This window comes from Oryctolagus cuniculus, chromosome 15, assembly GCF_964237555.1.
Source record: "Oryctolagus cuniculus chromosome 15, mOryCun1.1, whole genome shotgun sequence".
Lineage (NCBI taxonomy): Eukaryota > Metazoa > Chordata > Mammalia > Lagomorpha > Leporidae > Oryctolagus > Oryctolagus cuniculus.
Genome location: NC_091446.1, coordinates 37,367,242 through 37,393,424, shown reverse-complemented (window position 1 = coordinate 37,393,424; position 26,183 = coordinate 37,367,242). Strand labels below are relative to the sequence as shown.

The following is a 26,183-nucleotide window of genomic DNA, read 5'->3' as shown; positions in this document are numbered from 1 at the left end:
GGGGGAGGATTACAGGTTTGGCCGTAGCGTTTTGTGAAAACACATGGAAGTAGCACATTAATACTAGTCACGGACTGAAAGGGCCTTTTTAAGAAGCCGTGATAAATTTTTGGCAAAATCGGATTGCCCCGAGACACATTCCATGTCCTGGGGAAGGAGTCGCTCAACAAATTATGTTTTTCCCCCTGGTCCGGCTTATTTAAATAGTAAAATCCTGGAGCCTGCAGACTTGCGCCCCTGAAGTTATGAGTGGGCCGGTACATATGGCGGGCCTGTGTTTTTCATTACGGTTCCCGCACCCGTTAGGTTTTGTACTTAGGCCGCGCTACACGTTTCTTCGGTGTTTTTCTTGAACTTCGTGAACTCTGGCATTTCATTTCACGGATGTGAATCCAGGCAAAAGCTGCCTGCCTTTGATCTTCCTCAGGCCTGCATGATGTTGAACCTAAGACAGACTAGAGTCTTCATTCAACACTGAGCAAACACAAACCTCAGGGCAGAGATGGGGGGCGGGAGCTCCCTCTCTGCACAAGCTGACCCCATCATGAGCTGTTTCCATGTCCAGCAGGCTTTGCATGGAATTCCCATCTGCCTTTGGCGGCTGCGTGCATAGGGTCCTGGGAACTGTCTGTTAGCAGCCTCACAAAGCGATCTAGTTAGCATGAAACGTTTCAACTGCGGAGGGTTTTTAAATATTGCCATCACTGCCACTATTGGTTCCCGGATGGCAGCCAAGTTGTACTTCACGCTTGCGCTCTCCGTCGCCCTGAGCAGCGTGGGCAGTTTCTGGAGGGCGCTCTCACCTTCTCTAAGGTGTGTTCGTAGCAGCGTTGGCTCCACAGTGACCCAAACGAGTCAGCTTCAGCCCTTGGACAAACAACCCCCAGAGCCGGGAGAACTGGAGGGGCAAACTGCTGCCACTTGGCCAGAACCTGGCAAACCAGACAGCTCCACTCCCGGCTGCTCCTAAATGGAACTTCATTATGGCCTTCAGAGCCCTGCGCACCTTTAAATAGCTCGGTAAAGTGACATGAGGTCTCAGGGTGGCACTTTTTTTCTAGCTTAAATGAGAAAGGAAGAGCAAAACAAAATCAAGTGTGAGCCTGTCAGGATTTTCAATTCCCAATCAACCCCATAGCACTGATGGCGAATTTTTTTTCTCCTAACGATGGCTCCAGCGTTCGTGGTGTCACTTGCGAGAATCAGTTAGGACTAAGCATTATTTAATTCCCAGTGAAGCAACTGGCAGCTGGACTGTGATTAGTTCCAGCTTTTAGCTATCACTCCTTGGTCAGCCTGAATTGAGGGATCATTATCCTTTGACAAGACGGAGCTTTTCTGGGAGTCGGGCAGGGAGGGAGAAGCGTTCCACCCGGAAGCTGAGCTCAAGAATCCTCTCATTTCTGATCGAGCTCTGCCGCCATTTCCCCAAAGGGACTGTCTACTTGTGGATCTCAGGGTGGAAGGAAAGGAAAAGCCTCCCTGCTCAGCCGTTGATTTATTTTTTAAAGATGTATTTATTTGAAAGGCAGAGTTACAGAGAGGCAGAAGCAGAGACAGAGAGAGAGGTCTTCCATCTGCTGGTTTACTCCCCAGATGGCCGCAACTGCCAGAGCTGGGCTGATCCGAAGCCAGGAGCTTCTTCCATGTCTCCCACGTGGGTGCAGGGGCTCAAGGACTTGGGCCATCTTCTACTGCTTTCCCAGGCCATAGCAGAGAGCTGGACTCAAACTGATGCCCATATGGGATGCCAGCACTGCAGGCAGTGGCCCTACCTGCTACGCCACAGCGCCAGCTGCTCAGCCATTGATTTATCTGCTCAGTAACTATTTGAGTGAGGCACAATGGGAGAGCCTACTGGCAGAGTCCCCTGGCATGAAGGTCACCATTCAGCCTGCACATACCAGTGTGGTGTAAGTAGTTCCTCCTAGCACTTGCTCGTTATGAGTTGAAGCCTCTGTTCTGATTGGACCTTGCTATGCCATACTGGTTGTTAAAAATTCCAAATAACAGGGGCAGGTGAATTAAACTGCCGCTTGGGACACCCACATCTCATATTTTTGAAGTGCTGGCTCAACTCCTGGCTCTTCTGCTTCCCATCCTGCACCTGGGAAGACAGAGAATGATGACCAAAGCTTTTGGGTTCCTGCCACCCACATGAATACCAGGATGGAGTTCCTGGCTCCTGGCTTGGGCCTGGTCCAGTCCTGGATGTTGTAGGCCTCTGGGGAGTGAGCCAGCAGGTGGAAGATCTTTTTCTCTCAGTCTCTTTCTCTAGTGTTCTTTTAAACAAACAAAAAACAATAGCCCTGCTTGGAACAACACTAACAAAAAAGAAAATATTTATTATTTATTTGAAAGGCAAAGTGACAGAGAAAGAGGGGAGAGAGAAAGATCTTGCATTGGCTGGTTTACGGCATAAATGGCTGTGACAGCCAAGTCCAGACCAGGCCTAAAGCCAGAAACCAGGAATTGCATCCTGATATCCCACATTGGTGACAGGGGCCCAGATAGTTCGACCACCATCTGCTGCCTTTCGAGGTGCATTAGCCGGAAACTGGGTGAGAAGCCGAGGAGCTGGGACTTCACCCAGGGACGCTGGTGTCAGAAGTGGTGGCTTAACCCGCTGCACCGCAACGCCAGCCCTGCTGCTCGCTTCCCAAGTCGGCTTTCCTGTTCCCAAGAGAATTCCACTGTAACTCAAACCACCTCCCTTGCTGCACGAGTGTTCCCTGAATTAGACGAAAGCAGCAGACGTTATTTTAAGATCTTAGCAAGATGTCCGGGAGTAGTGGTTTGGGCCTAGGTATAAAATATATACTTGAGAGGTATCATAATCGTAACTTGGAAGGTTATGTATACTTGGGATTTGGCTCATGAAAAGCTGGCTGCTCTTCCAATTTTAGTACATGTGCTGCCGAAGCGAGCGCAGTTGGCTGCTCTTAGACAGCTGTGTTGACACCCATTCAGTTTCTTTTATCAGCAAAGCCCATGGAGCAGCCCGAAACAACCACCAGGACGTATGCCCTCCATTCCATTGGAGTAGTGCGAGTGTCCCTGCTACCGCCTCACACATACCAGTCAGTTGGCACAGGAGGGCCTCGAGGGGCAAGAGGGGACCTCTTTTCCTGCCCCTTGAACTTGGGATCCTCCTTCTTTCCCTATGGGTACTGAGAAGGTAGCAGACACCTTCTATTTTGCTTTCCGCCTGTCTAGTGATTCTGTTTCCTGCAGGAAGGTTCCCCTGGTTGGTAGGGAAAGAATCTAGTCTTGGTTCTGCTTTTAGAACTAGAACATCCTTCTTTAGTCTAATGCAATACCTAAAGCTCACGTGTTTGAGTGCCTCCTGGGTGTTGGATGTGCTGAAGACATTTGGCACGTGTGATTCCATTTAGCTACTGACATTTTTTATGTTGAGGAATCAAAATACTTAAAGTGTGAAACAGTGCAGCAATAATTTCAACACAATCATTTTTGTGACAGAATTTTATCCAAGCCATTTCTTGTTCCCCTCAGTTCTAGTTACTGTTTGGGTAGAACTGTTTACTTGATCTCACCATGACCTCTTATATATTAACAGAACAGTGTTCTCTCATGTCCTAGAAAACATGTTAACGGTCTTTGCTGTCGGCCTGGACTCATGGCGTTGGTGCTGTCCCTCACTGTCAGACCAGCTCAGCTTTCTGTTCCTCTAGACAGACCTCCTGCTGCTGGTGCAGAGCCACAGTTAAGAAAAGTTTAAAAAAACAAAGCACCCAGACTATCTGGGTTCAGATTTAAACCTTTGGCAAGGTTCTTAACCTTTTTGCCTTAATTTTTTCAACTGTAAAATGGGGTTAATAATGTTATCTATGTTTATAGGGCTGCCTTAAGGATTACATGGGTTAGTACACATAAGAACAGGCCCACAATACAACAGTTATGTAAAAGGTGAAACATCTGTATTTGCATTCATCTCAGAGGTGGAATAGATCTCAGGATGTTTATCCATATAAAATATAAAAATGCTTGCAGGCATAAATAACTCCAGCTATTCTGTTTTGTCATACACAATTCTTTTCCTTGATTACAAATAACAAGTATATGATATTAAAATAGAGCAATATTCAAGTTATACTTTGAGTTACAGAACCATAAAAAGACTTTTTAAATGGAACCAGCCACCTTGGAAAATATTCCAAAAACTATGGTTCAAACTTTAGAAAGTAAAACTTTCAATACTTCAGAAGGCAGCAAGGTAAAAATGTCACTTGTTGGCGCAATGTTCCAGGATCTAGAGCCTTGGGAACTGATGGGCTACAGTCTCACACAGACAAAATCAAGCTCGATTCTGGTCCACAGAAGGAGGCAGGGCACCTTCCCTGCTGGGCGACTCTTGACAAGAAGCCTTTGCCTGCATTAGACATTTGGCTTCACGATCTTCATTGACAGGTAGTTCTGAAAAGGGAACAGCAACAGCATTTAGGTCAGGATTGCTCAATCCGGGCACTACTGGCATTTAGGATGGGATGGGTCTTGTTGGGGGAGGTCCCGCCCACACACTGCAGAATGTGAAGTGTGGCCTGTCCCTGGCCTCTACCTGTCCACTGTAGCCTCTACCTACTGAGTGCCAGTAACACCCCTCCGCCCAGTTACTGAGCAACCAAAATGTCTCCAGACATTGCCAAATGTCCTTGGGTGGGGGGAGGGGAGTGCAAAAGCCTCCCCCTGAATGATGAACTATTGGTTTGCATCAACGTACTCTGAATCAGGAAAAATAAACACCCATGAGGGTTTTTAAGTGGTCAAGGCAGATGGCAGTGCCCTCCAAGTAGAAAGTAGTGTGCATATACTCGTGGTCAACAGTCTGCAGGTGTTACACTGAGGACAAATTGACATAAAACTTCTCTCCTGCGGTCCTGTGATTATGCTACTAACTACACAATTTCCTATATTATTGGTAACATGGATTGGCGTAGGAGCTTTGGAATGCCCCTGTGCAGGTCGGCACCCGCCCACCTTGCTTCCTGTGGTTTTTCTGGCTGTTCTAGCCTTTCTCTACTCAGAAAACTGAGCTTCAGTGCCTCGTCCTTGGTGGACCCATCCTCAGGAATGGGCTCTAGATGTCATCTGTCCATATTTCTCCAACAACCTGCCTCCCGTAGTGATGTGCTTATCCTTAGGCCTGTTTCTTCCTACCCTAGGAACTGCTTGCTCACAAGCAGACTGTGCCTTTGTCACCTCTCTATCCTAATTCCTAGCACAGAGTAGATGCTGAATAAATTCCCTGATGCTACTGCCAAATCTTCTGATTGGATTACTGTTTATAACGGAGATGACGGAGGGAAATTTAAGAGGAGGTTATACATGACATGGATTTTAGAGTAAGATTTTGATAAAATTTGGGCCAAGGAATATTGGCAAAGGCATCTAGACAGGCAAGGGCAGTAAGAGCTTGGGAAGAGGTGGGTGAGGATCAACTCTCTAGTTTGGGCAGAGTCCAGGGGTTTGTGGAGACCCATGACAGGCCCAGACTTGGAGATCCTTGAAGGCTAGAACAAGGTGTTAGGACTGCAAGGATGGTTTGGAACAGGAAATTTTGTAGGCAGGAAGATCAGTTGGAAACACTGACGATGGTCTAGATAGTCCTTGATAAGGGTCTGAGTGGTTTCTTCTAGAATTCCTGAAACCACACATTTTTCCAGACTATAAAGTTCAGTCTGTACTTGGTGAAACCCTAAAAATGCAATTCTAATCACGGGACATGTCACATGATCTTTTCCAGAAGTCAAAGCATTGCACTATCACAGCTGCCAATGGGTCATTCCCTGCATGACCATGAAGGCAAGGACCAAGTTAGATGATGGCTGTGTTCTCTCTCATACACACACACACACACACACACACACGTGCACAGTCAACACCAGCAGCCTGGGCGACCCACCGGTAGGGAGTACAGGAGCACAGCCACGAAGAGCAGCAGGATGAGCAGGAAGAGCAGGCCGATGATGACCCACTTGAATCGGCGCCACACGATGAACTTCATGGTCTTACATGGGTTGGTGAACCAGAGGAAGGAAGTTTCTGGTCGGCTGTAAGAGACGTAAAGCGCTATTACCTACCCGACTGAACAAATAAGGAGTGATTTGAGGAAGAGTTCATAACACTGATGAAATCAAGGCAGCGTAGTATTGCCCTTGGTTGGCTGGGGAGGGCTCCTTAACCCATGACAGCTTCCTAACACGCCAAAGGCAACTTGCACTTGGGTTTGCAGGGAAAGGAGAGCGGTTCAAAGGAAGCCAGATCGCCAGTCTCTCCACCCCTCACCCCCACTATTAAGTACAAAATTAGATGGACAACAGCTAATCCACTTCATTAAGCCGACTGGAAGGAGCCCTTTCAGACCACAGGTGTTTACAGACTGAGAACAAAGAGGGCCTCTCACTTTGGTGGGTCCAGCTTGGGGTTCATGTTGGGTTCATCCCGCCCCTTCCCGGCTGGCCTCTCGTCGGCCTCCTTCTCGTTGAGGACCTCCAATGTCATCTCCACTTTCCCCTTCAGTAAAGCAGAACAGGTTAAACACATGACATCACGTTTCACAAATATTTTTACTTCAACCCAAGGGGTATTCCCTGAGCAATGATTTTTATTCTTGTAAAACAATCCTTAGATTGCCTTAAATTTTCCTCCAGAGATTTCATCACATTTCCTCCTCCATGTGTTTCTGAACTGGCTCCATGTGGGAGACCCAGAGAACAAATTGCTTTCCCTCCTCCCTGCTTGCTCGCTTTTTTCCCCCTCTGCAGCCTGTCATTCTGACTTTTTCACATCCATCTCCTTGCCGGTTCACACACCTTGCTTTGTAACTACTTGGGCCAGACTAACCCGAATACTGTGACTCACAATGGCCAACATTCATGAAGCATTAACTGTAGGCTCCAAGGGGCCAGGGCCAAGTCCCTCCATGCTTCCTATCACTGCCCTACTTGCACTTAGTAGGCTTTCCATGGTTGGAGGGGTACTTCAAAAAGTTTGTGGAAAATGGAATTAAAAGAACAGTTTATTGTGATGCCAAAAATTGAAACCCATGCATATGGGGGAGGGAGCCTTCAAATGCTTATGAAAAATTTATATGGTACAAAACATTTTGAAACTCAAACATATCTTTTAGTTTCATTTTTCCATGAACTCTGTGACATACCCTTGTATATTAGCTGAGTCAATGAATGAATGAATTCTGCCTCCCCACTGTCGGGTTCCCAAGTGATGCATGAGCCTTCTATGTGGATAAGCTTATGAAACGCTCATGGCAACCTTGAAAAGGTTCTATTTTGTCCTCATGTGTAGATGAGGACATTGAGGCTGAAAGAGGTGTATAATGTGCCGAATTTTTCAGGCAGGCTTCACTGAGGTTGTAGGACTTTCTAGGACATGGGGAAGCCCACTAGTTCACCAACAACGGGAGCAGCTCTGTCACTGACGCTCAGGTAGTGGAGCTCCGAGGAACCCTCCACTTACAAGCCAGGCAAAGCTGGGGACCTGACTTTGACAAGTTGCTTGGTCCCTCCAGGCCTGTTTGCTGAATTGCAAATAATGTGCATGGAGTCATCGTTAAATAAGGCTACGTGAAATGAATTGATAGTGACAGAAAGCAGATCAGTGGCTTCCTGGGGCAAGGGAAGTTAGGAGTGGTGGACTGGAGGGGACCCAATGGAATTTTGGGGATAATTAGAAGGTTCTGGGTCTTGATTTGGTGATGGTTTCATTCAACCCCTCTTTCAAAATTCATTGACTTGTGCACTTTAAATTGGTGCAGTTAATTTTATGAAAAGTATATATCAAAGCTGTTTTGGAAAATTAGATTGTGGATATAAGGGACTTATTTAGCACATTACCCAGTTTATAACTAATAATGACAAATGCTAGCTGTTCACGATGCATCATGATTACGTAGTCTTCTTGTCATTGCCTGCAGTGTAAGGCCTGCACTGCTGTTCCTATGGCAAAACCTATCTTGAATTCCCCAAACTTGCTGTAAGCTAGCAGCATCCCTCCACCCTCCCCCTCTTTTTTTTTAATGAGAAAAGCGCAAATTTGAAGTTCCTCTTGCTGTGCCAAACTGCACAAGCAGCTCAGCATAAATTACCCTTGCTGGTGGAGGAGTGTCCTGAAGAAACCCAAGGAAACCACTTGGGCTCTACGTTTTGATGTCCAACCTCCTCATCTGCCTCAGTTCCAAACACATGCTCATGGCCTCTCCCACCTTCCTTTGTAACCCCAGGTACAAATTGTTCTAGCCAATTTAACACATCCTTATCTAATTTGAAATACATCTATTGATAAAAGCAACATCTAAATGATAAAAGGAATAACCCCTCCCCAACCAGAAACTACTCATACAGCCATCACGCGGCAGCCATCTTTATCTGCGTAGCACGGCCACCATCCTTTCATGGACTTCTGTTCAAAGAGTGAGGCGGTCTTAGCTTTGAGGGGGTTCATGGTGTTGAGGTCTGGAATCATGTCCAAATTGCATTTCTCTGATGATTTTGCTGGAATTATCGTGTGATGCAAATCAAGTTCCAGGAAACCTAGCCAAGGAAACAAGATTAAGTCCAGATAAGCGTCGAGTGGATCAGCCATTGTTCACAAGAGAACAGAATGTTCTGGTCAGAGCAGAGGCAGACAGTGATTCTGAACAGGTGAGGGTGAGTTAAGAGAAAGCGACCCTGGTAGACATTGAAAATTCTTTCCAGAAAGGATGGAAAATGGCAGAAGAAATAGCTGTCTACTGCTTAGCATCTCACAGAGAACTACATGTTTTCTTTCTCAAAGACATGAGCATAAACAGAGCTCTTCTATCAACTCCGTGTAATTAAACGTCTACAAAGTTTCCTCTAATCTCAGGGCCCTTGGATTTGAAGTTTGCTCATTTTGGTTGTGAGCTGCCCTGAGCAGAGAGGTCATTTGGCTTTGGGTAAAGACAACTGGTGCTTGGAACATGGGAAGATCATGGAACATTCAAGTCTCTTCTAGTGTAGCCTCTGAAATGGAAGCTTGAAAAGGAACATAAGCACCCCTCAGAAAACCCCCTCTGGGAACCAAGAATCCTAGCCACAGCCAGGCTGTCTGGGGAAGCACTTCTCTCTGCTGTGGGTGAGGAATGAGCTCCTTCGTGTAGCTTCACAATGAGTGAAAATGTCTTTTAGGTTGGGGAATCCTGGGAGCCTTTTCCTTAAGGAAGTGGCATCTGCGGTGTGGGACGAGAGTGTGGTCTCCAACAGTGGTGGCGAAAGGGAGGCGGCTTCTCTTGAACTGTCAGCCTCCCAAACCGCCCTTCACACGGACCCATCAGCCATCGTTTTACCTTAGCCCTTCGTGAGCCTGTGCCTGCTTTCGTCTTGCCTCTCCTTCAGTGATGTGTTCAGTCGCCACTTTGAACTACACACAATGATGGACCACATGAATACAGCAGTCCTGTAAGATTCGATCACTGAGTGACACCACTGCTGTCGCAGTTTATGCAAGCACAGGCAATGGTGTTCACTCCCCATGAAGCTGCCTGATGCTTTTCTCCCCCTTTTAAAGCCACACACACTGTACAGTCATCTTATTTGCCATCAGGCTATTTGAGAAAACCCTCTACTATTATGCAATTCAGTGACCTACATGCTTAATAAGTGAGCATACTCACTGGTTGGTTCCACTGTAGTTTTTTTTTAAAGATTAAGTTGGTCTTTGTTTTAAAGGCAGAGTGACAGAGGGGGAGACCCACAGATATCTTCCATCCACTGGTTCACTCCTCCAATGCCTGCAACAGCCAGGGCTGGGTCATACAGAAGCCTGGAGCCAGGAACTCCATCCAGGAATTCTATCTAGGTTGCATGGCAAAGACCCAACTTCTTGGGTCATTGTCTGCTGTTTTTCCAGGCTCCTTAGTAGGCAGCTGAATTGGGAAGTGCAGAGTAGCTAGGACTTGAATCAGCACACTAATATGGGAGGCAGGCATCCTAAGTGGCTGCCTAACACACTGGGGGTCCACGTCCCCCCCTCTTCTAGTCTTCTTCAGTACCAACTATGGAAAGCCATTGCATTAGGTATTGTGAGAGGTGGAAGTATAAATAAGACCTAGACGGTGGTGGGATTTCCTCTGCGAGGCGAGACAGAAGCAGGGAGATGAGCCAGGGCTACTGCAACCATCGGCTCACGGAAAATGAGCTCTGCAGTGGCAAGTGGCAGAGATCAGAACTCAGACAACGTGTGTGTGTGTGTGTGTGTGTGTGTGTGATGAAGTGAGTTACATCGCTGGAACTGGGTGGCTGTCAGGACATCGAGGAAAGAGAGGAGGAACCACAGAGGACTCGGATGCACTCACTTGGGTGGCTGAGAAGGGAGGAACCGATTAGGGGAAGAAGTTCACGAAGAAGGGTGGGCATTTGGCACAATTAAGATGCTGCTCGGGATGCCTGCATCCCGTATCTGAGTGCCTGGGTTCAAATCCCAGCTCTGCTCCCAATTCTACCTTCTTGCTAATGCATCCTGGGAGGCAGCAGGTGATGGCTCACGTCACTGGGTCCCTGCCACCCTCCCGAGAGACATGGATGGAATTCTTGGCTCTTGGCTTTGGCCTGGCCCAGCCCCAGCTATTGCAGGCAACTGGCAACTAAATCAGTGGATGGAAGATTGATCTCTATGTCTGTCTGTCTCTCGTTCAAATAATAACGAAAGAAGTTCATGAGGAGAGCAGGTATGAGGTCATGGAAGAAATGCTGAGTTTGATTTCAGTTAAGGTAAACTTAAGTGTCAGCCGTGTAGAGGAAGTGCAGTTTCATCTGAGAATTGGGAATTATCTTTGTGATGGTTTCTTATGGCCATGGGGAAGGCACTGTGAGATGTCAGGTACATGTCCTGGTTTAGGTGAAGACTGGAAGAGAAAGCTTCAGCTGAGGGGGGAGTGGACCAAGAACCTCAGGGAAGGCCTGTCCTTAAACAGTGGGGCAGGAGAGAGCCAGGAGAGGGAGGGCCCCCAGAAAAGGTGCCCAGAATGAACGCCTTGAGCAGCACAATGAGGTGGGCGCCCTTGTTCACTCCTGAGAGCCTCTTCTGAGAAGAGAGAAGTGGGTAGCTTGGAAGTGGAAGCAAGCATCAAGAACAGGATCTGTCTCCCTAGAGAGACAGGGGCGGATGTAAGGTCCTCCACGAGAGCCCACCTGGGCAGACACGGTAACGTCCTCCGAGAAACTGCATGGCCCAGAGGACAGGGGGCAGGGGACGCACCCCCACCCCTTTACTGACAAATACTGGACATGTAAGTAATTACTTCTACGTTTTCCTTGACTTCACCAATTCTAAGCACAATTTCTTAGCAAAAAGCATCCAACTGGAAGGCCTACCCAAGTAGTCATCCAGAGAAAACTTGTCGTTGTCCCATATCTGAATGATCAGTCGGGGTGGAACTCGAAATTCTGTTTGGTCAATACTCCAGAAATGCTCCTGGAACAAGAGACAGGACAAAGCAAATGACCCTGCTTGCTGTGCGCAGAACCCCTCACCTGTGGCCCCTTGGGACAGCATAAGGCCCAGGCTCTTTTTTTCCTTTGCACTCCCTTGGGCCCCATCCTCCCACTCCATCTGCCTCCCCAGGAAATCTCAAGGCCACCAGCTGGGTGACAAAGAGGATGTCTGAGGAAGTTCCCAAACAGAAGCTGGTCTGCCACGTTCCTATCAGTGTGACTTCCTAGTGGTGTGACTTCCTGCTGCCACCCTGGGGGGCTGGGCAGAGATGAGTTTCCCCACTGAGACCACCATGGCCAACTTAGGTTGCCCTCCTAAAGCCAGGCATCCCAGGGCAGCACACGGCGCCACCCACCGAGCGTTACCTCTGCTCAGCATCCTTCCACCCGCCCTCCGGGGTTCTGGTGGGTGAGGGGACTGGGGTCCGAACGCCACACTTTTCTCAGTGCAGGTTTAAAGCATCCTGACATTGTTGGCTTTCAAAAACAGACGGTGGGCTTTTCCATCTCGTGATCTCCTGAGGCCCTCAGGTTCCTCGTGCTAGAGGTAGGTGGGGGGAGGAGCAGGAATGGTCCTCGGATTTCTCACCTCAGGTCTCCACCTCTGCAGCCCACCATAGCTACGTTCCTCAGGCCCTCGCAGAGGGGGAATTCCTTCACTCACTCACGAAACTGAAGGCAGATCATTGTATTTCTTGGTTCTCACATTCCAGGAATATTCTCTTTTGTGGGTCATAGGCCTTGACTCTGAGGGACTAGGAAGCCCCTCTGTCATTGTCTGGCTCTGCCTGACAGTCCTTTGTGGGGTCATTTGCCAAGTACCACCCCACGGTGCTTGGGGGAGCACCAGCCTCGATGCAGGTGAACCGAAAAGGTGACTTCACCTAACAGCCTATCTGACCCCAAGTCCCTCCTCCATCTGCCGCCCCTCTGAGAGTGTGTGTGATTTGATGTCACACTGCTACTCTGTGCCTCTCGAAAATCCCCTTCGAAGGCTTTCATGCCACACAGCCTGGGCAAAGTGCTTGCTTTTCATCGGGCTGGGCCTGATGGGACACAGGGCAGGAATGGGAGGGGAGGTGCCAGGCAGAGCGGGGGGAAGCTGATGGTTTGTGGGAGGGAGTAATGGGATGGGGACCTTCAAAGACACCAGTTAGTGTCTCCCCAGATCCCTTTTCAGAGGGATGCACCCAGATTTTCCTTGGGGGACTCCACCTCCCCAATCTGTGCGATTTTGGAGGAGCTGACTACAACGCCCAGAGCCTGGCCAATCAGAGCGCCTCATCCCTGGGCAGTAGCAGTTGCTTATGGGACAGGCACATGTCCCTAAATAGGCAGTGACACTGAAGCCCAATCCCAGAACCCTGGTTGCTCCCACTGGGGCTTTGCTGCCTCTTTCTGCTGAGAGGACAGGATGTGAGCTGGGGCTGCTGGCAGCTGGTCCTGCTGCCACCAGGGAAGAGCCCACGTGGCATAAAGCACAGAAAGGAAGCAGAGCCGGGGTGGGGAGAGGGATGCCAGTTTCTGAAGATATCACTTCCCCGTGGGGTCCTGATGTCCCTAAGGCCAGCCAACCCTGGACTGGGAACCAGTACTTTTGTTTGCTTGCTTTTCTGGGGGTATACACCAGTTTGAGGTGAATTCTACAACTGAAAGTCTTACTAATTAAGACCGCAGGGGCCACAAGCTGTCATCGAAGTGCTTCCGAATGCTGAGGTTTACCAAGAAAGGCAAAGGGACGTTTCCTGCACTTGGATATTTGGCCTTTGCTTGGTTTTTGCCCATCATGGGAAGAAACTGGTCTCCCATCACATAAGAAACACACTTGAGGGGTTGTAGGCACTGACAACTTTCGCTGCTATCATGTCAAGGCATTCCTTATCCTTCCTAATGACACAAATACCTGCATAGCTGTGGGACCCTGGGCAAGTACGTACACCTCTTCAGGTCTTAGGTTGTCCATCCCTACCCAAGAGGGAGCTGGACTCAGTGATGCCCCCAAATCTTGGGCAGCTCCAACACATTAAGAGCTTGAGTTAAGGAGACCCATGGCATCCACTTCCCACTGGCATACTTCAGAGCTCACTTTTTTAGCAACAATACAGAGTTGTTCGGCTGGGAGGTAGTCAAAGGGGAAAACGAATCTCCAGTTAAAATTCCCTTCGCCATCCAAGGACCTGTAATGGACATCTGTTTTCTGTTTGTTTTCTTCATTGCCAGGAATCCAGCTGGAAAGCAGAGGCACACAGACTTAGCTTCACGTGATTGACAAGTAATCTAGCCGCAAAATTGTGCAGTGATTAGGGGAGCGAAGAGCAGGAGAATGAATGCACTTTTCTTGGGCACACTCCAGTTATCTATGGAGCTGGGGGTGATTTATGAAGGGAGGCACTCTACTGCATCCAACAAGGTTGTAGCCAAATAAAATATAATTCCTTTAAAACCAAAGCAGGAAACCCTTTAGACTTCAGTTAACAGAGGTAAGGTGAAATTTTCTGGAAAATATCAACAACTGAGCTTCTATTTTGGGAATGTTGAAACTTCCTAGCTATGATTTAAGTCTTCATAGCTATAACTCATTAGTGTCTGTCATCACTGCTGATAGGCTCAATGAATATGAGTTAGCTCAAAATTTTAGCATTTCCTTTCCCATTTTTTTCTTAAGCAAACAAAAAAGGCACGAATCGAGTAATCTTACAGCTTCCTTTTTCTATTATTCTTAAATTTACTGTGATCATATTAATGAGACTGTCAAGGAAGGCACAAGCTGCTATTTCCATATGCCTATCTATGAAAATTCATTTCAGTAACAAGCTAACAAATGTAACGTTGGGGAAATTTCCTTTTGCTTGTGCCTGGCACATAGCAGATGCTAAAGAAATAGCTACTGAATGAATGAACGAACGAATGGGCCTGCAAGGAAGCTGTCACAGAAGACTTCTGGTTTGGAAAGGGGGGGGGGGTGACATCTGATTTTAGATTGGCAAAGTGGTAGCCTGCATGGTTCTCAACACTACGCACTAAAATTTTATCAGAATCACCTGGGGGAGCTTGTAGAACTAGTGATGTCTGAACGCTATAGACAGATATTCTTGGTAGGAAGCAGGCCTGCTGTGAAACTCTCTGAGCCCCATGTCCCATCTGTAAAATGAGTTAATGGGATGCGCCCCTTCTCGCTGTCATCATGAGGACAGAGTGAAGATCAGGACTGGGAAGGAGGAAATCCTCGGCTCATGCTTTGGCCCATCAGCTACGCACCAGGTACTTAGCATGCATTTTTCTCCCCAACAACTGTGCAACTTTCTCTGCTCCACAGATGAGGAAAGTGGGGTTCAGAGAGGATATATTAACTCACACAAGTGCTTAAGGTTAGTCTGTTTCCAAAGCCCCCCTCTGTTACTTTGTCTCAAAGGACCAAGGAGATTATAATGTCACTTGCTAACATTAAATGCTATTTTAAGTGTTCATTTATGTTCATATCAATCAGCTACAATAGTTTTCCTTTTTGCCTGCCAATTGACTAGACAAATTAGTTGAAAAATTCCTTTGGATTGTTAACTTTTAAACTAATTCCCTGAAGAGAGCTCACATTCTCTTGGCTGTGACCTTGGTGACTTGACCTCTTGACCCTTCCCGAAAGTAGCCATCGCCATCCTATGCTAGATTACTCACCCCTTGCAGCTCTTCTCTATTGTTGTAAATATTTTCACATTTAAGTATGAGTCTTTGTACATTTTAAGACCAGTTCAACAAATACTCTCAGTATGTATATATTTGTGTGCATATAAAAATGCTTTCTATGTAATCTCCCTAAGTATATAGTATCAGGCCATCTTTTTCCACATAATAGCATTTAGATTTTAATGCCAAATTTTTTCATGGTGTTTTAAGTTGAGCTTAAAGAGTTTTTCTCAGTCCAGTTTTGACTTGGGTTTGTTTTCTTGATTAGAAAATAATGCTTAAGATAGTCAAATAAATTTGCATATATACATAATTAGCTGGGATTAGTTTTCCTTGGGGAAGGGTAATGAGATCCTGAAGTGAGCAGAATGATGAAGAACTTGGTGAAACATTCCCTGTTAATAGGGAACCGAAATGACAGTAATTATGTCTTTAACAACATTTTGATTGAGGGCCACGTGGGATCATCAGCAAAACTTTGTTCTCACTTTATGAATATTTTAAATTTCAACAAGTCTGTCTTTTTCGTATCAAGGAACCAAGCCTACTCCATGTGGAACAGTGATAATTCTAGCTGACACCCACACTCAGTACCATCTGCCAGGCACTATCCTAAGTGCTTTGAAGAGCTGAGTCTTCTAGATAGCGCTGGGAAGGAAGTATTCTCATTATCCCCAGCCTACGGATGAGGAAGGGCAAGGGCATTACCTTGCCCAGGTAGCAGGGGAGTACCAAGATTCCAACCTAGATGGTTTGACTTCTTAATCACCCAGCTGTGTTGCACTTACCATTGATGATCAAAGTATAACAAGAGACTAACATCAGTGGGGACTATTTGAAATTGAATTTGCAAGTAAAAGAATAATGAATAGGTGTGACACTTTACACACTGGGTGCAGGCACTCAGGAAGTGTCAGGGGAATGACTGACTCTTGAAATCTGCCTGTGTTGTCTCCACGCCATGGACATTGGCTGTTGGCAATAAGATACACAGGAAAAGAAATTCTGGAAGCTCTACTTGTGTTTCCAAGGCTAGTTATTTGAGATATTAGAGAAGAATAAAAAGAAACCCTGGGAGGGTGGGTGTGTGTAGCCCCTGTTTGGAATGTCTGAATCCCCTATCCAGGTGCCAGTTCAAGTCTTGGCTACTCCATGCTTCCAATTCAGCTTCCTGCTAATGTGCCTGGGCAGCAGCAGATGATGGCCTAAGTGCTTGGGTTCCTGCACCCACATGAAGCTCTGGGCTTCAGCCTGGCCTGAGTGAACAGGTGAATTTAAGATCTCTCTTTCTCTCCCTCTTAAATTATTTCTCATTCTACCTTTCAAATAAATAACTATTCTCTCCTGTTTTCCAGATCACATTAACGAGATAAAATAGCTTCCAATAACCACGAATCCTTCCACAGTGACAGCTTGGGAAGGAGGGGTGTGTGTATCCCCCGGGCTGGCTGACAGCTCTGGCGAGCTAACCTCACCCTTTCACATAGATGTCGCTCATTTCCTCTCCAGTGATGCTCTTCTCGTCCAAGACAACGTCCTTGGTGTTCCAGATGATCACTCGCAGGTAGTATCTGAAAGGAGCATATGTTGAAGGAAGTTTGCTTCTTGTCCCGGGCCAAGTCCCCAGCCCAGTGCCAAAAGGTCCCAAGATTACTTACTTCTTGGCTTTCCGGGGTGTGATGTTGAAAGGAGGGCCTGGTGGCCCCAAACTCTTGGGAAAAACATCCACCCACATCTGAAGTTTTCCCTAAACCACCCAAAAATGAAAAAGGACTGCAGTTAGTTGAAGGGTAGTATTCCTTAAATGAGTCAATTTCGTTAGACTCTCTGATTTACTGATCCCTATGGAAGGTAATAGGCAGAGTAAAAGAGCACATGAAGACTAATCTTACATCTGCAATGTCACTTAGGCAGCCAATGACACCCAGGGGTGTCTGACAGCTGTGTCTGCCTACCTATATCAGAGTTGAAGGGGTTCAAGAAATGAGGGCTTCCCATCGCTAACCCAACCCCTAACACACACACACACACACACACACACACACGTGCGTGCGCTTTTACAATGACTTCAGATTGGGTCCTTTACCTTCTAATAGCTCTCGCATTGTAACTTTATTCAACATCACATTGCCTACATTGCCTTCTTGAGGTTTGTTCCAATTTTGTGATACTCAGTAATTCTTCCATTTAACTCAAGATACAAATCAAATAAGGTTTTCCTTTACAAGGAAAGGAAATGTGTCATTTTCAAAGGAAAAGGGCTCAAACAGTGACAAAAACTCTTCCCAAAAGTTGAAGACTCCCTGCCGCTGGTAGAGGCTCACAGGACGGGAGGGTGAAAGCCTGGCCTGACACTTGTGCTGCCGTCTTGCTGAGAGGCCCTGCTCACCTATTTGACTGCTGTGCACTGGGCACATGACCTGACTGGAATGTTCTTCCAGATAGGCTAGGAATGCCATTAAAAAAACGGTATCAACCCTACAAGCCTATTTATATTCTCCAAACTGTTTTTGGATGTCCTATAGACTCTGCTTTCAGACAAAAACAGACTAGTCTTCTAGAAGGTTGCCAAGGAAACCACTAGACTGGCTTCCTAATGCATTGTGATCAAAATAAATTAACTGGAGCTCTTGAAAAGGGATATATTTCACAATGATCCTGACTGTCTTCCAACTAATCTCTGGGCTCAAGGCTCCACAATACATCAAGCGTGCTGTGGAACATCAGGCGTCCAGGTGTCTCCCAAGACCCCACCGCAGTCTGCGTCTAGTGCTGGAGGCAGAGGTGATGGGCCCCTGGTGGAGTCCCAGGGAGACTGTTCTTTCTGGAGACTCCTTGTGAGACTGAGGGTGGGAGGGGAGGGAGAAGGAGGGATGGCCTCTCTGGTAACAGGAAGAAGGATAAGGAAAAGAAGCTATGGAAACATGGAATGGGATAAAAAGCACAAATTGACAACACAATCTACGCTAATAAATCCAGACTAGTTGTGGTCACTGTTGAGTGTTGAACTGGTCCCTTGTTTTTTGTCCTGGTCAACAATATTTGCACCCATTAGATGAGCATTTGTGAGTACCTAGCTACTTGCAATAGAACTCCTCCACATACTTAACAAAATTCAGATTCCTGGCCCTACCACTGACATACTGCATCCAGTTCTCTGCAGAGAAATCTCTGGAAATTTTCATTTTAATGAGCTTTTTACAGAACATTTGTCATTGTTCATGTCTAACTGTTCTTTGGGAACTGCATCCCATGTGGCCCTCTTCCCCACTGCTATGCACATGGTACCTGTGACCTGTCTTCTTATGCGCTGTGGCCCTGCCTCCCTTCCTCTGTAGTCTCCTAACACCTCCTCCCCAGGCGGGGCCATGCTTTGTCACTTTCCCATACCAGGCAATCTTTGCTACAGTGGAGAATAGTCTGTGAAAGGCAACTGGTTGGGGCAACCAATGCCTACTTGGCAGTATGTGGGGCTACTACCTTCTAGTACAAAGACACTCAGGAACTAACCAAAATATCTGGACTCATAGGCAGCTGAGCACAGCCCGAGAAGAGATTAAATAGACTCAGCGACAAGAGACAGGGGAGACCCTGGTTCAAGTTTGTTCCGAGTCATAGCCAATTTCTTCTCCGGATCTAGGGATTCCCTTTGGGATGAGGCTAATTTAAATATCATTTCTACTTTCTGCGGACCTAAAGTATTCAAGCAAGACAAAAGAAGAAAAGCTGTGCCTGGGCGCGGGGGTGAGGGCTGCGTCTTGGCTTTACCTGGGAAATGTTGGGCTGGAAGGTGCTGTGCAACGTCCTTGTTTCCACATGCTCGGGGACCAGCCCCTGAGTCCTGAGGAGGTGAAGGGCAAGCCGCTCTTCAGGGGCGCCGAGGTGCTGGTGCAGGATTTTGTTGGCTTCTGGAATGGAAAGGGCAATGAAGTGGGGATAGGAACAATTCCGCCAGGTGGCCCTGAGCCACTTGCAGAATCTCATCCAACTTTGCAAAAAATAGAGAGGCCCTGCCTATGTGCACACTTTGCCTTGTAAAGGAAAAGTTGACAGAAACAGCGCTGGCCCAGGATCCCTGTCCCGCACAGGCTCAGATCCAACTGAGCCCGTAGCACAGGGACTGGGACACACCAGGAGGGTGAGAGCAGCCTGTATTTACTTTGGTGACACAGGCTCAGATTGGGCTAGAAGGTAACCTGAGTGGACGCAACAGCGTAGGACCCCTGGCCCCTGCCCACAAACCCCTCCAGTGCAGGCTCCTCTATGTGTTTCTGTTCTGGATGCAGAGAACAGCTTCCTTGGATCTGGGCTGAAGGACAGCAGAGCTATGGGAAGGAGGGGCCCTGAGTGCATAGAGCCTGGTGTGGAAGATGGCTACCCACCTGGAGGAACAGCTCTCTTGAATGCATGAGAAACTTCTACAGTGGCAAGCCACTGGAATTTGGAGGTTCAAATGTTACAACCTCCCTGGGGCAGTCTAAAAATGTGGCCTCCAAATTCCTTGACCCTTCTCCCATGAAGGGGTGCAACCTGTGCCCTTTCCCTTGAGTATGCAAACGGATTCAAACACTAACAGAGACAGGACACTGTGTGCCTTCCAAGGCTAGGCGTAAGAGACCATGCAGCTCCTGCCTGGTTCTTGTGGGATACTCACCCTAGGGGACACCGTCTGCCCCGTGAGGAGCCTGAGGACCAGAGCCTGACTTGCTACAAAGGCCTGTGAGGGCGTTCTGGCCACCAGCTCCTGCTCGGAGCCAGGGTTAATTGCCAGCCCTCTCAGGAGCCACCGTGGCTGTCATCACCAGCCGAGCCTTCAGATGAGTGCAGCCCCAGCTGACACCTGGCTTCCAGATGTGAGAGACCTCAAGCCAGAACTGCTCAGTGGGGCCTTTTCTGAATTCTTGACCCACAAAATTGTGACCAAAACAGAGGGGTTGTTTTCAGCTGCTAAGTCTTGGGTGTGTTGCCTTATGTAACAGTGGGGACCAGAACAATGCCCACATCTGGCTGTTTGCAGGGAGTTATTCGATTATTGGGGTACCCTCTGCCAGTAGACCACATTGCTTCCCAGTTTGTTCTCAACACATTTGTTAAATTCATGTGTTAACTGCAGCATCGACATTTCTTAAACATCCCTGATGGAGACTAAGTCCTCTTTAAATAAAAAGACAGTGTGGTTTCCTACAATGTCAGGAGGCCAGTGGAGGCTCAGGAAGGAGTTGCACTCCTATGCATCTTTGCTCAGCTTCCTGAGGGCAGCCTTGCAGACCAGCCCCATGCCTCCTGCTCTGGGAATTCCTCCCTGCCACACCGTGGGAGCATAGCACAGTGTTCCTGCTCCAGGGAGCCTGTTTCAGTCATGGTCACAGTGTGGCTAGCTGTCTGTGTGTCAGACCAGGGTATTAGGATGTCCTGCCAAGGGAAGAACCAGATCCCAAGCTTGGAAGGGAGCCAAATGGGAGCTTAGCAGGCTCTCTGAACCAGGCCCCAGCAGCCCTGAGGCTTCTCAGAGCAGGGCTGGAATCAACTTAGAAGAGAAAGTCTTACGTTTCCATCTGAGCTTTTTTGAGCTCATTATGTATCACACAGAAATTATTTCCTAGAGCCCTGCGGTGGGAGCTTAAATAGGGATGACCCACAAAGGGCAGGCAGAACACAGGACGGGAGAATGTGACCCAGTGACGCAAATGGGTTAGCGGACTCTGCGCCAGCTTGCAGTTCACAGGTACAAGCTCACCAAATTCATCCAAGCTGTAGTCTCGTCCTCCATATCTGATTCTGCTTCCGTCTTCAGAGAGGATGGGTGGCGGGAAGCCTTTGAATCTGGCTATGTTTTGAAGCAACTGTGTTGGCTTCAGCTGATCTCGCCAGGTGTTTACCCCAGACCTGTGAATCGCACCCCACACCCTGGAGTTACTGCAGGGCCTTCCTGCATCCACACACCCACGCTCACGAGCTTCCAAGGGCCCCCGCACAATGCGAACAGTGATCAGTGCCTACAATGACCTCTGTCTGGAATCTACGTCAGAGCCCTCAGGCCCGTATGTTCTTTTGGCCTCAGCCCATCCGGCATATTCATTCGGTCGTTGATTTGTTTTTACCCTTGATTTCCTCCTCTGTAAAAGTGAGGAGTTTAAGATCATAATAGGCCAGCTCCTCACCTGGAAATTGCCATCTATGTCTCCTTAACTACCCTAGGAAGACTCCAGGGGGAGAGGGACAGGGCAGGAGAGAGCCGTCTGGGGGAGGAGAGACAGGAGTCCTCATTTCTAAAGGGCAGGGACTTCTTTCCTGCCGACACTGCCAGCCCTCACTCTGATGGCCCAAGGTGGGGGGGGGGTACTTTTCCAGGGCTGCTCCCCACGTCGTCCCTGCAGGGCAGGGCACTGCTCCAGTGGCCACTTTACCTGGGCTATCACTGAACTGCGCCATGCAGTGGCCCTGACTCTCCCCAAGACAAGCCTACTATTGGAAACAGCACTTAACTGACAGAGGAGCAGTGGCTCAGGGAAGAGGCCCTCCTGGTGCTAACGTCAGATGGGGCAACTTACACACAGTACTGCTCAGGTATGCCGCAGTGGGATCCGAACCGGGAGAGGAATCGGTTTTCCAGGTCGATAATTGTTTCTCCGACCTTTTCATCACGGGTTAAGGTGTCATAATCATAGACTGAAATTTTCAGGTCTTTGTCTTGAGGTAAGTAGCAGCTCAGTTCATACATTCTAAACAAACAAGTGTGAGGTTAGAATCTCTCATCCATCCGGGGACTTCATACAAGCTAGGGTTCCTACACAGGATTCCCAGGTCACGGCTCTGGGGTCGGAGTGTGGCAGACTAGGATCCCCGGGGTGGGAGGGACTACTCTAGACGCAGTACATACTATTGGGCTTCCAGTAGTTAGGTTTAAATCCCAGCGCTGCTGCTGACTAGCTGTGGGACTCCAGGCCAGTTACTTAACCTCTGTGTACTTACCTTTCTCATCTGTAAAACGGTGATGATGTTACATACTGTCCATGTTATAAGGGTCAGCTGAAGAAACGTTTAGAACGCAGTGGGCATGTGTGCATTGATCAAAACCCAGTATAATAATGAAGTATTTTGAAATCATTATCTTTCTTATCCCATGCCTACTAACCTGGGTGCCTAAGCACCGTTACCCAGCAGTGGTGTGAATGAGGCACAAGCACCCTGACTTATAGCCCCCTGTCTGTGCTCCGACCACACTCCTTTCTCTGCCTTCACAGAGATCAGTAGCCCATGAGACGTCTTTGATTCGCTCCCAAGAGCACAGAGGAGGGGTGTGAATGGAAGCCGCCAATAGCGTGTGTGTGACATGCAGGCTGCCAAGAAGGCTCCCGACCCTCCCTCCCACGCCCTCTGGGTCTGCCATTGGCCTTGGGCCCTTCAAGCTTTCCTACCGAGTATGCATTAAAACACAAACAGGTCTGACTTGGAGATAAACGATCACGGGTACTTCAGGTACTTCGGGCAGCAGGTGAGCCATGTGGCTCACAGGGTTCTAAGGTACCAGGATCAGCTTGACACGGGCAGGGTTTGGGGTCTGTCTTTGAACTTGGTACAGAGGCACCAGTCCCACAGTCGGTGCTCCATGAATTTCATTCAAGGAGAAACCCAGAAAGACCGCCTCTCTCCCTGTACTTCACCCCTTCTCCTTGCACTCTTCAATATATGGAGCCAGGAATGTTGAGCTGTTTGAGCAGAGGGGGCTCTGACAATAGGGCTTTGCTAAAAAGCATCCAGGTATCTCCTTGACAAATCCTAGGATGACTTCTCTGGGCTGGGCGGAGGCCTGCAGAAGGCAGGTGGCCAGCTGAGAAGAGGTGCTTGAGTCATGATCACCCCGAAGCCCCGTACACACCTGCCCCATGACATTCTATTGTTGGTCTAGGATTCCCTGGGAATCTTATACAAGGCACAAGAATACCTCACTGGGCAATATCTGCCCCTTGAGAACAAGAACTCTTTGGTCAAGTGGCCTCTGCATCTCCTAGCTTCACCCTGCGGGCTGAGGGGAAGTCTGCCTGCCCGTCCGACAGCCACTGCTCAAGCAGAGCCTGGTGGCATCACTTTCTCCTAACACCGCTCACTGGCTCCAAGCAAGACTTTTCCTGCCACTTCATGAAGCTCGCGCTTGGCTCCTCTGAGGCCAGTGATTCAGACAGGGCCGCCTCTCTCCCTCTGAAGCTGGCTCTCCCCGATTCCCTGGCTCCCGCACATGGAGCCCTCCTTCCTGCCCTGCGTGCCTTTTCCTGTCTAGACCTCAGGGCTGGATCAGCCGAAGAAAAGGAGAACATTCACGCTGCCGTGCCAGGGGATTACTTCCTCCCTGGCCTGGCACGTGGCCTCGGGTGTGCGTGCACGCCCAGGGGCCCCGTGAGCAGGTGGTCTCATGTGCACACGTGTTACCGTGTGTGAGAATGGTATGTGCAAGCCCAAGAGGCTTTGACTGACAAAGACTTGTGCGGCTTTCTAGACTCTCTCTCCACACACATACACACACAAGCCACAGAGCGAGCGAGTTAGCATGGGCAAGATAATAAGGCCAGAAATATAAATGCAGGCCACACAGCAAACAAGAACATCATGTTCTCAACTTAGCAAGCTTCTGGGGAAATAAGGCCATTTTCACAAATGTTTTGGACAAAGAACATTTCTCTACAGGTGATGGGTTTGCCATGGACAGGAAGCATTGCCAAGGGTTTTGGAAAGACATGGGGCTTGGAGTCAGAAGTTCTGCTAAAGCTTGGCTCTACCACTCAGTAGGCTCTGCTCTCCTGGCTCTCGGCTGCTGATCCTTTCCCTGCCCAGCTAACACACTCAACATGGAGACTGCTCAAGCCACAAGGACACTGGGTCAGATGGCCTGGGTTTGGATCTGACCAGGTTTATTAGGCACTGGTTCTCTCTGTGCCTGTTTCCTTGGATGTTAGAATGAGGGTAACAGGACTTCAGAGTTGCGAGATGGTTTTACATAAACAACGCAGCCCAGTGTCTGCACACAGTAAATGCTCAACAAACACAGGCTAGTGCTGACTGTGGAAGTACTAGCTGGAAGTAGTGGAATTTCTAGCTGGAAGACGCTGGCCCTACCTCCAGATCATTGGATTTGGGTGCCTGGGACGGTTCTGATGAGAGAAATCTAACAGTCCAGAGATGCATCCCAAGTTGTAACCGCAAAGGAAGTGAGGCTATTTCAAGAACCTTCGGGAACAGAAGCCTGGTGGGGCAGAGCACCCTGACCTTTTCACTTTCTGCCCCTCTGTGGTTTGGGAAACAGACTCGATTATAGATTCAGTGGATTCAAACATGCCTGCAAACAGGGCACACCTGGGATTCTGGAAGTGAGAACAGCGTTTCGCTACAGGGAAGCCCCTCTCCCTCTTGCAGGGACCCCACAAGCTTCTCCCACCCAGGGGCCTTTAACCACCCTGTCCTCCTACCCCCCAAGGTTTCAGAGCAAATCCCCCTGCAGAGAAACCCATGTCATGACGTAGTCCCGGCGTTCTCGCTTCCATCCCGTATTTGTGCATTACAACTAGCTTTTATTCACCTTACTCTTCCCTCCTCTCGATTAGAAGGAACATTTGTCAAGTACGTGATCACAGGTGTCAGAGCCCTGAAAGGGCTGGGCGCACAGAACACCCTTACTACACATCCCCAGAAACATCAAGACAGAAAACCGTCGAAAAATGTACGTTACCTGCCGAAAACTGGGTTGAGAGTGTTGGGAATGTAGTGGTCTCGGTCCTCAATTACTTTTTTGCCCAGTGTTATTTTTATGTAAGGGTCACACTGCAGGGAAAAGACAGGAGGGGATGTTACGGTGTCGGAAGGGTGCAAGTTCAAGTCAAGTGCCGGGACAGGCTCGGCTTACTTCTGCCATTCCCAGTAAGGCAGCCACCACGGCACCTGGGCACCCCAGAGGAGCTCTGAGCCATGGTGCCTGCTGGTGGCAGGTGGCCAGCGGGCTTTCAGAGCAGTGTGTGGGTTCAGAGGCTGTGGTGTGGGGTGGGGGTGGGGGGGCAGCTCTGCTGGCGCTGGCAGGAGGACTGCAGCAAATCTCCGCCCAGGTCACATCTGTAAACTGAGAAGGATGAACCAACCAGAGGCCCTTAAGCCCCTAAGCTCTGAGATAAATCCCCATGGGGACAATCCTCCTGAACCCATTGTTTTGATAAAGTATCTTTCCTCTAACAAGATAACAGACGCCCAGAAAGAAAGAAAGAACGTGACAATTACCAGGCTGATGACTGTAATTATCTTGCTACAGGAGAAGGCCCCACACCCAAAGTCTTACCAGGCCATTGTTGTCCTGGGGCTGGAGCTGTAAGCCTCGAACAATGTAGATCCTCACTGTGCATTCCTGCGGGACGCTGTCAGGTAGTTCCCGAAACTGCCGGGGAGGGGCCGGCATGCTGGGGTCATCCGACAGTGGGTAGATTCGGAAGGAGCCCTAAGAGAGAGGTGCACAGAGGTGGGTGGCGCGGGGCCCTAGGCACTGCCCTCCTCCCCAGGGACACTCGCAGGGTTGAGCCATGGAGGGCCACCTGTGCAAAAAGAAACTGCGCTCTGTGTAGGGCGAGTGAGGTGATAATAAAGTAATCCTCTGAGAGGTGACAGGAGGCCCGGGCAGTGGTCCGGGTTAAGAGATGACAGGGGCTTGGGCCACGGGCTGAGGAGGTGGCGGTGAGAAGGAATGAAATTCTGCATGTTGTTTGAAGATACGAATACAAGTAATTACTTTTAAATCAAACAAAGCACTAAGGGTGAGTGAGTTCTCTTTTCCTGCTCCACCCCTGTGCACCCTCTCCCACTCCCAGGCTAATTCCTTCAGTCTCAGCTGAAAAGTATCACTTCTTCCAGGAAACCTCCCTGCTTGCTCCTGGTGGGGTATGTTTCCTGCGTGCTTTCCTCTAGGCCAGCACTCACTGCCTGCATTGAAGTGACTTGTTCATTGACTGTTCCCTCACTAGACCGCGAGCTTCTATC

The 26,183-nt window shown here is 48.6% G+C and overlaps 1 protein-coding gene across 8 annotated transcripts in view; it reads right to left on the bottom strand.

Moving 5' to 3' along the window:
* Positions 1-3,919: 3,919 nt before the first annotated feature.
* The window catches only part of MYOF (myoferlin), a 176,003-nt gene continuing 153,739 nt past the window's right edge, over positions 3,920-26,183 (bottom strand). For all 8 annotated transcript variants that reach the window (XM_070057611.1, XM_070057607.1, XM_070057609.1 and 5 more), the window contains 13 exons: positions 25,492-25,647; positions 24,895-24,986; positions 21,725-21,895; positions 20,911-21,059; positions 18,942-19,081; positions 16,832-16,920; positions 16,649-16,744; positions 13,579-13,720; positions 11,373-11,472; positions 8,380-8,570; positions 6,425-6,534; positions 5,924-6,071; positions 3,920-4,437 (listed from right to left, as the gene is read on the bottom strand). In XM_070057611.1, coding sequence (XP_069913712.1) covers positions 4,399-4,437; positions 5,924-6,071; positions 6,425-6,534; positions 8,380-8,570; positions 11,373-11,472; positions 13,579-13,720; positions 16,649-16,744; positions 16,832-16,920; positions 18,942-19,081; positions 20,911-21,059; positions 21,725-21,895; positions 24,895-24,986; positions 25,492-25,647 — 1,623 coding nt within the window. In that variant the 3' untranslated portion in view covers positions 3,920-4,398. The remainder of the gene's footprint in view (positions 4,438-5,923; positions 6,072-6,424; positions 6,535-8,379; positions 8,571-11,372; positions 11,473-13,578; positions 13,721-16,648; positions 16,745-16,831; positions 16,921-18,941; positions 19,082-20,910; positions 21,060-21,724; positions 21,896-24,894; positions 24,987-25,491; positions 25,648-26,183) is intronic.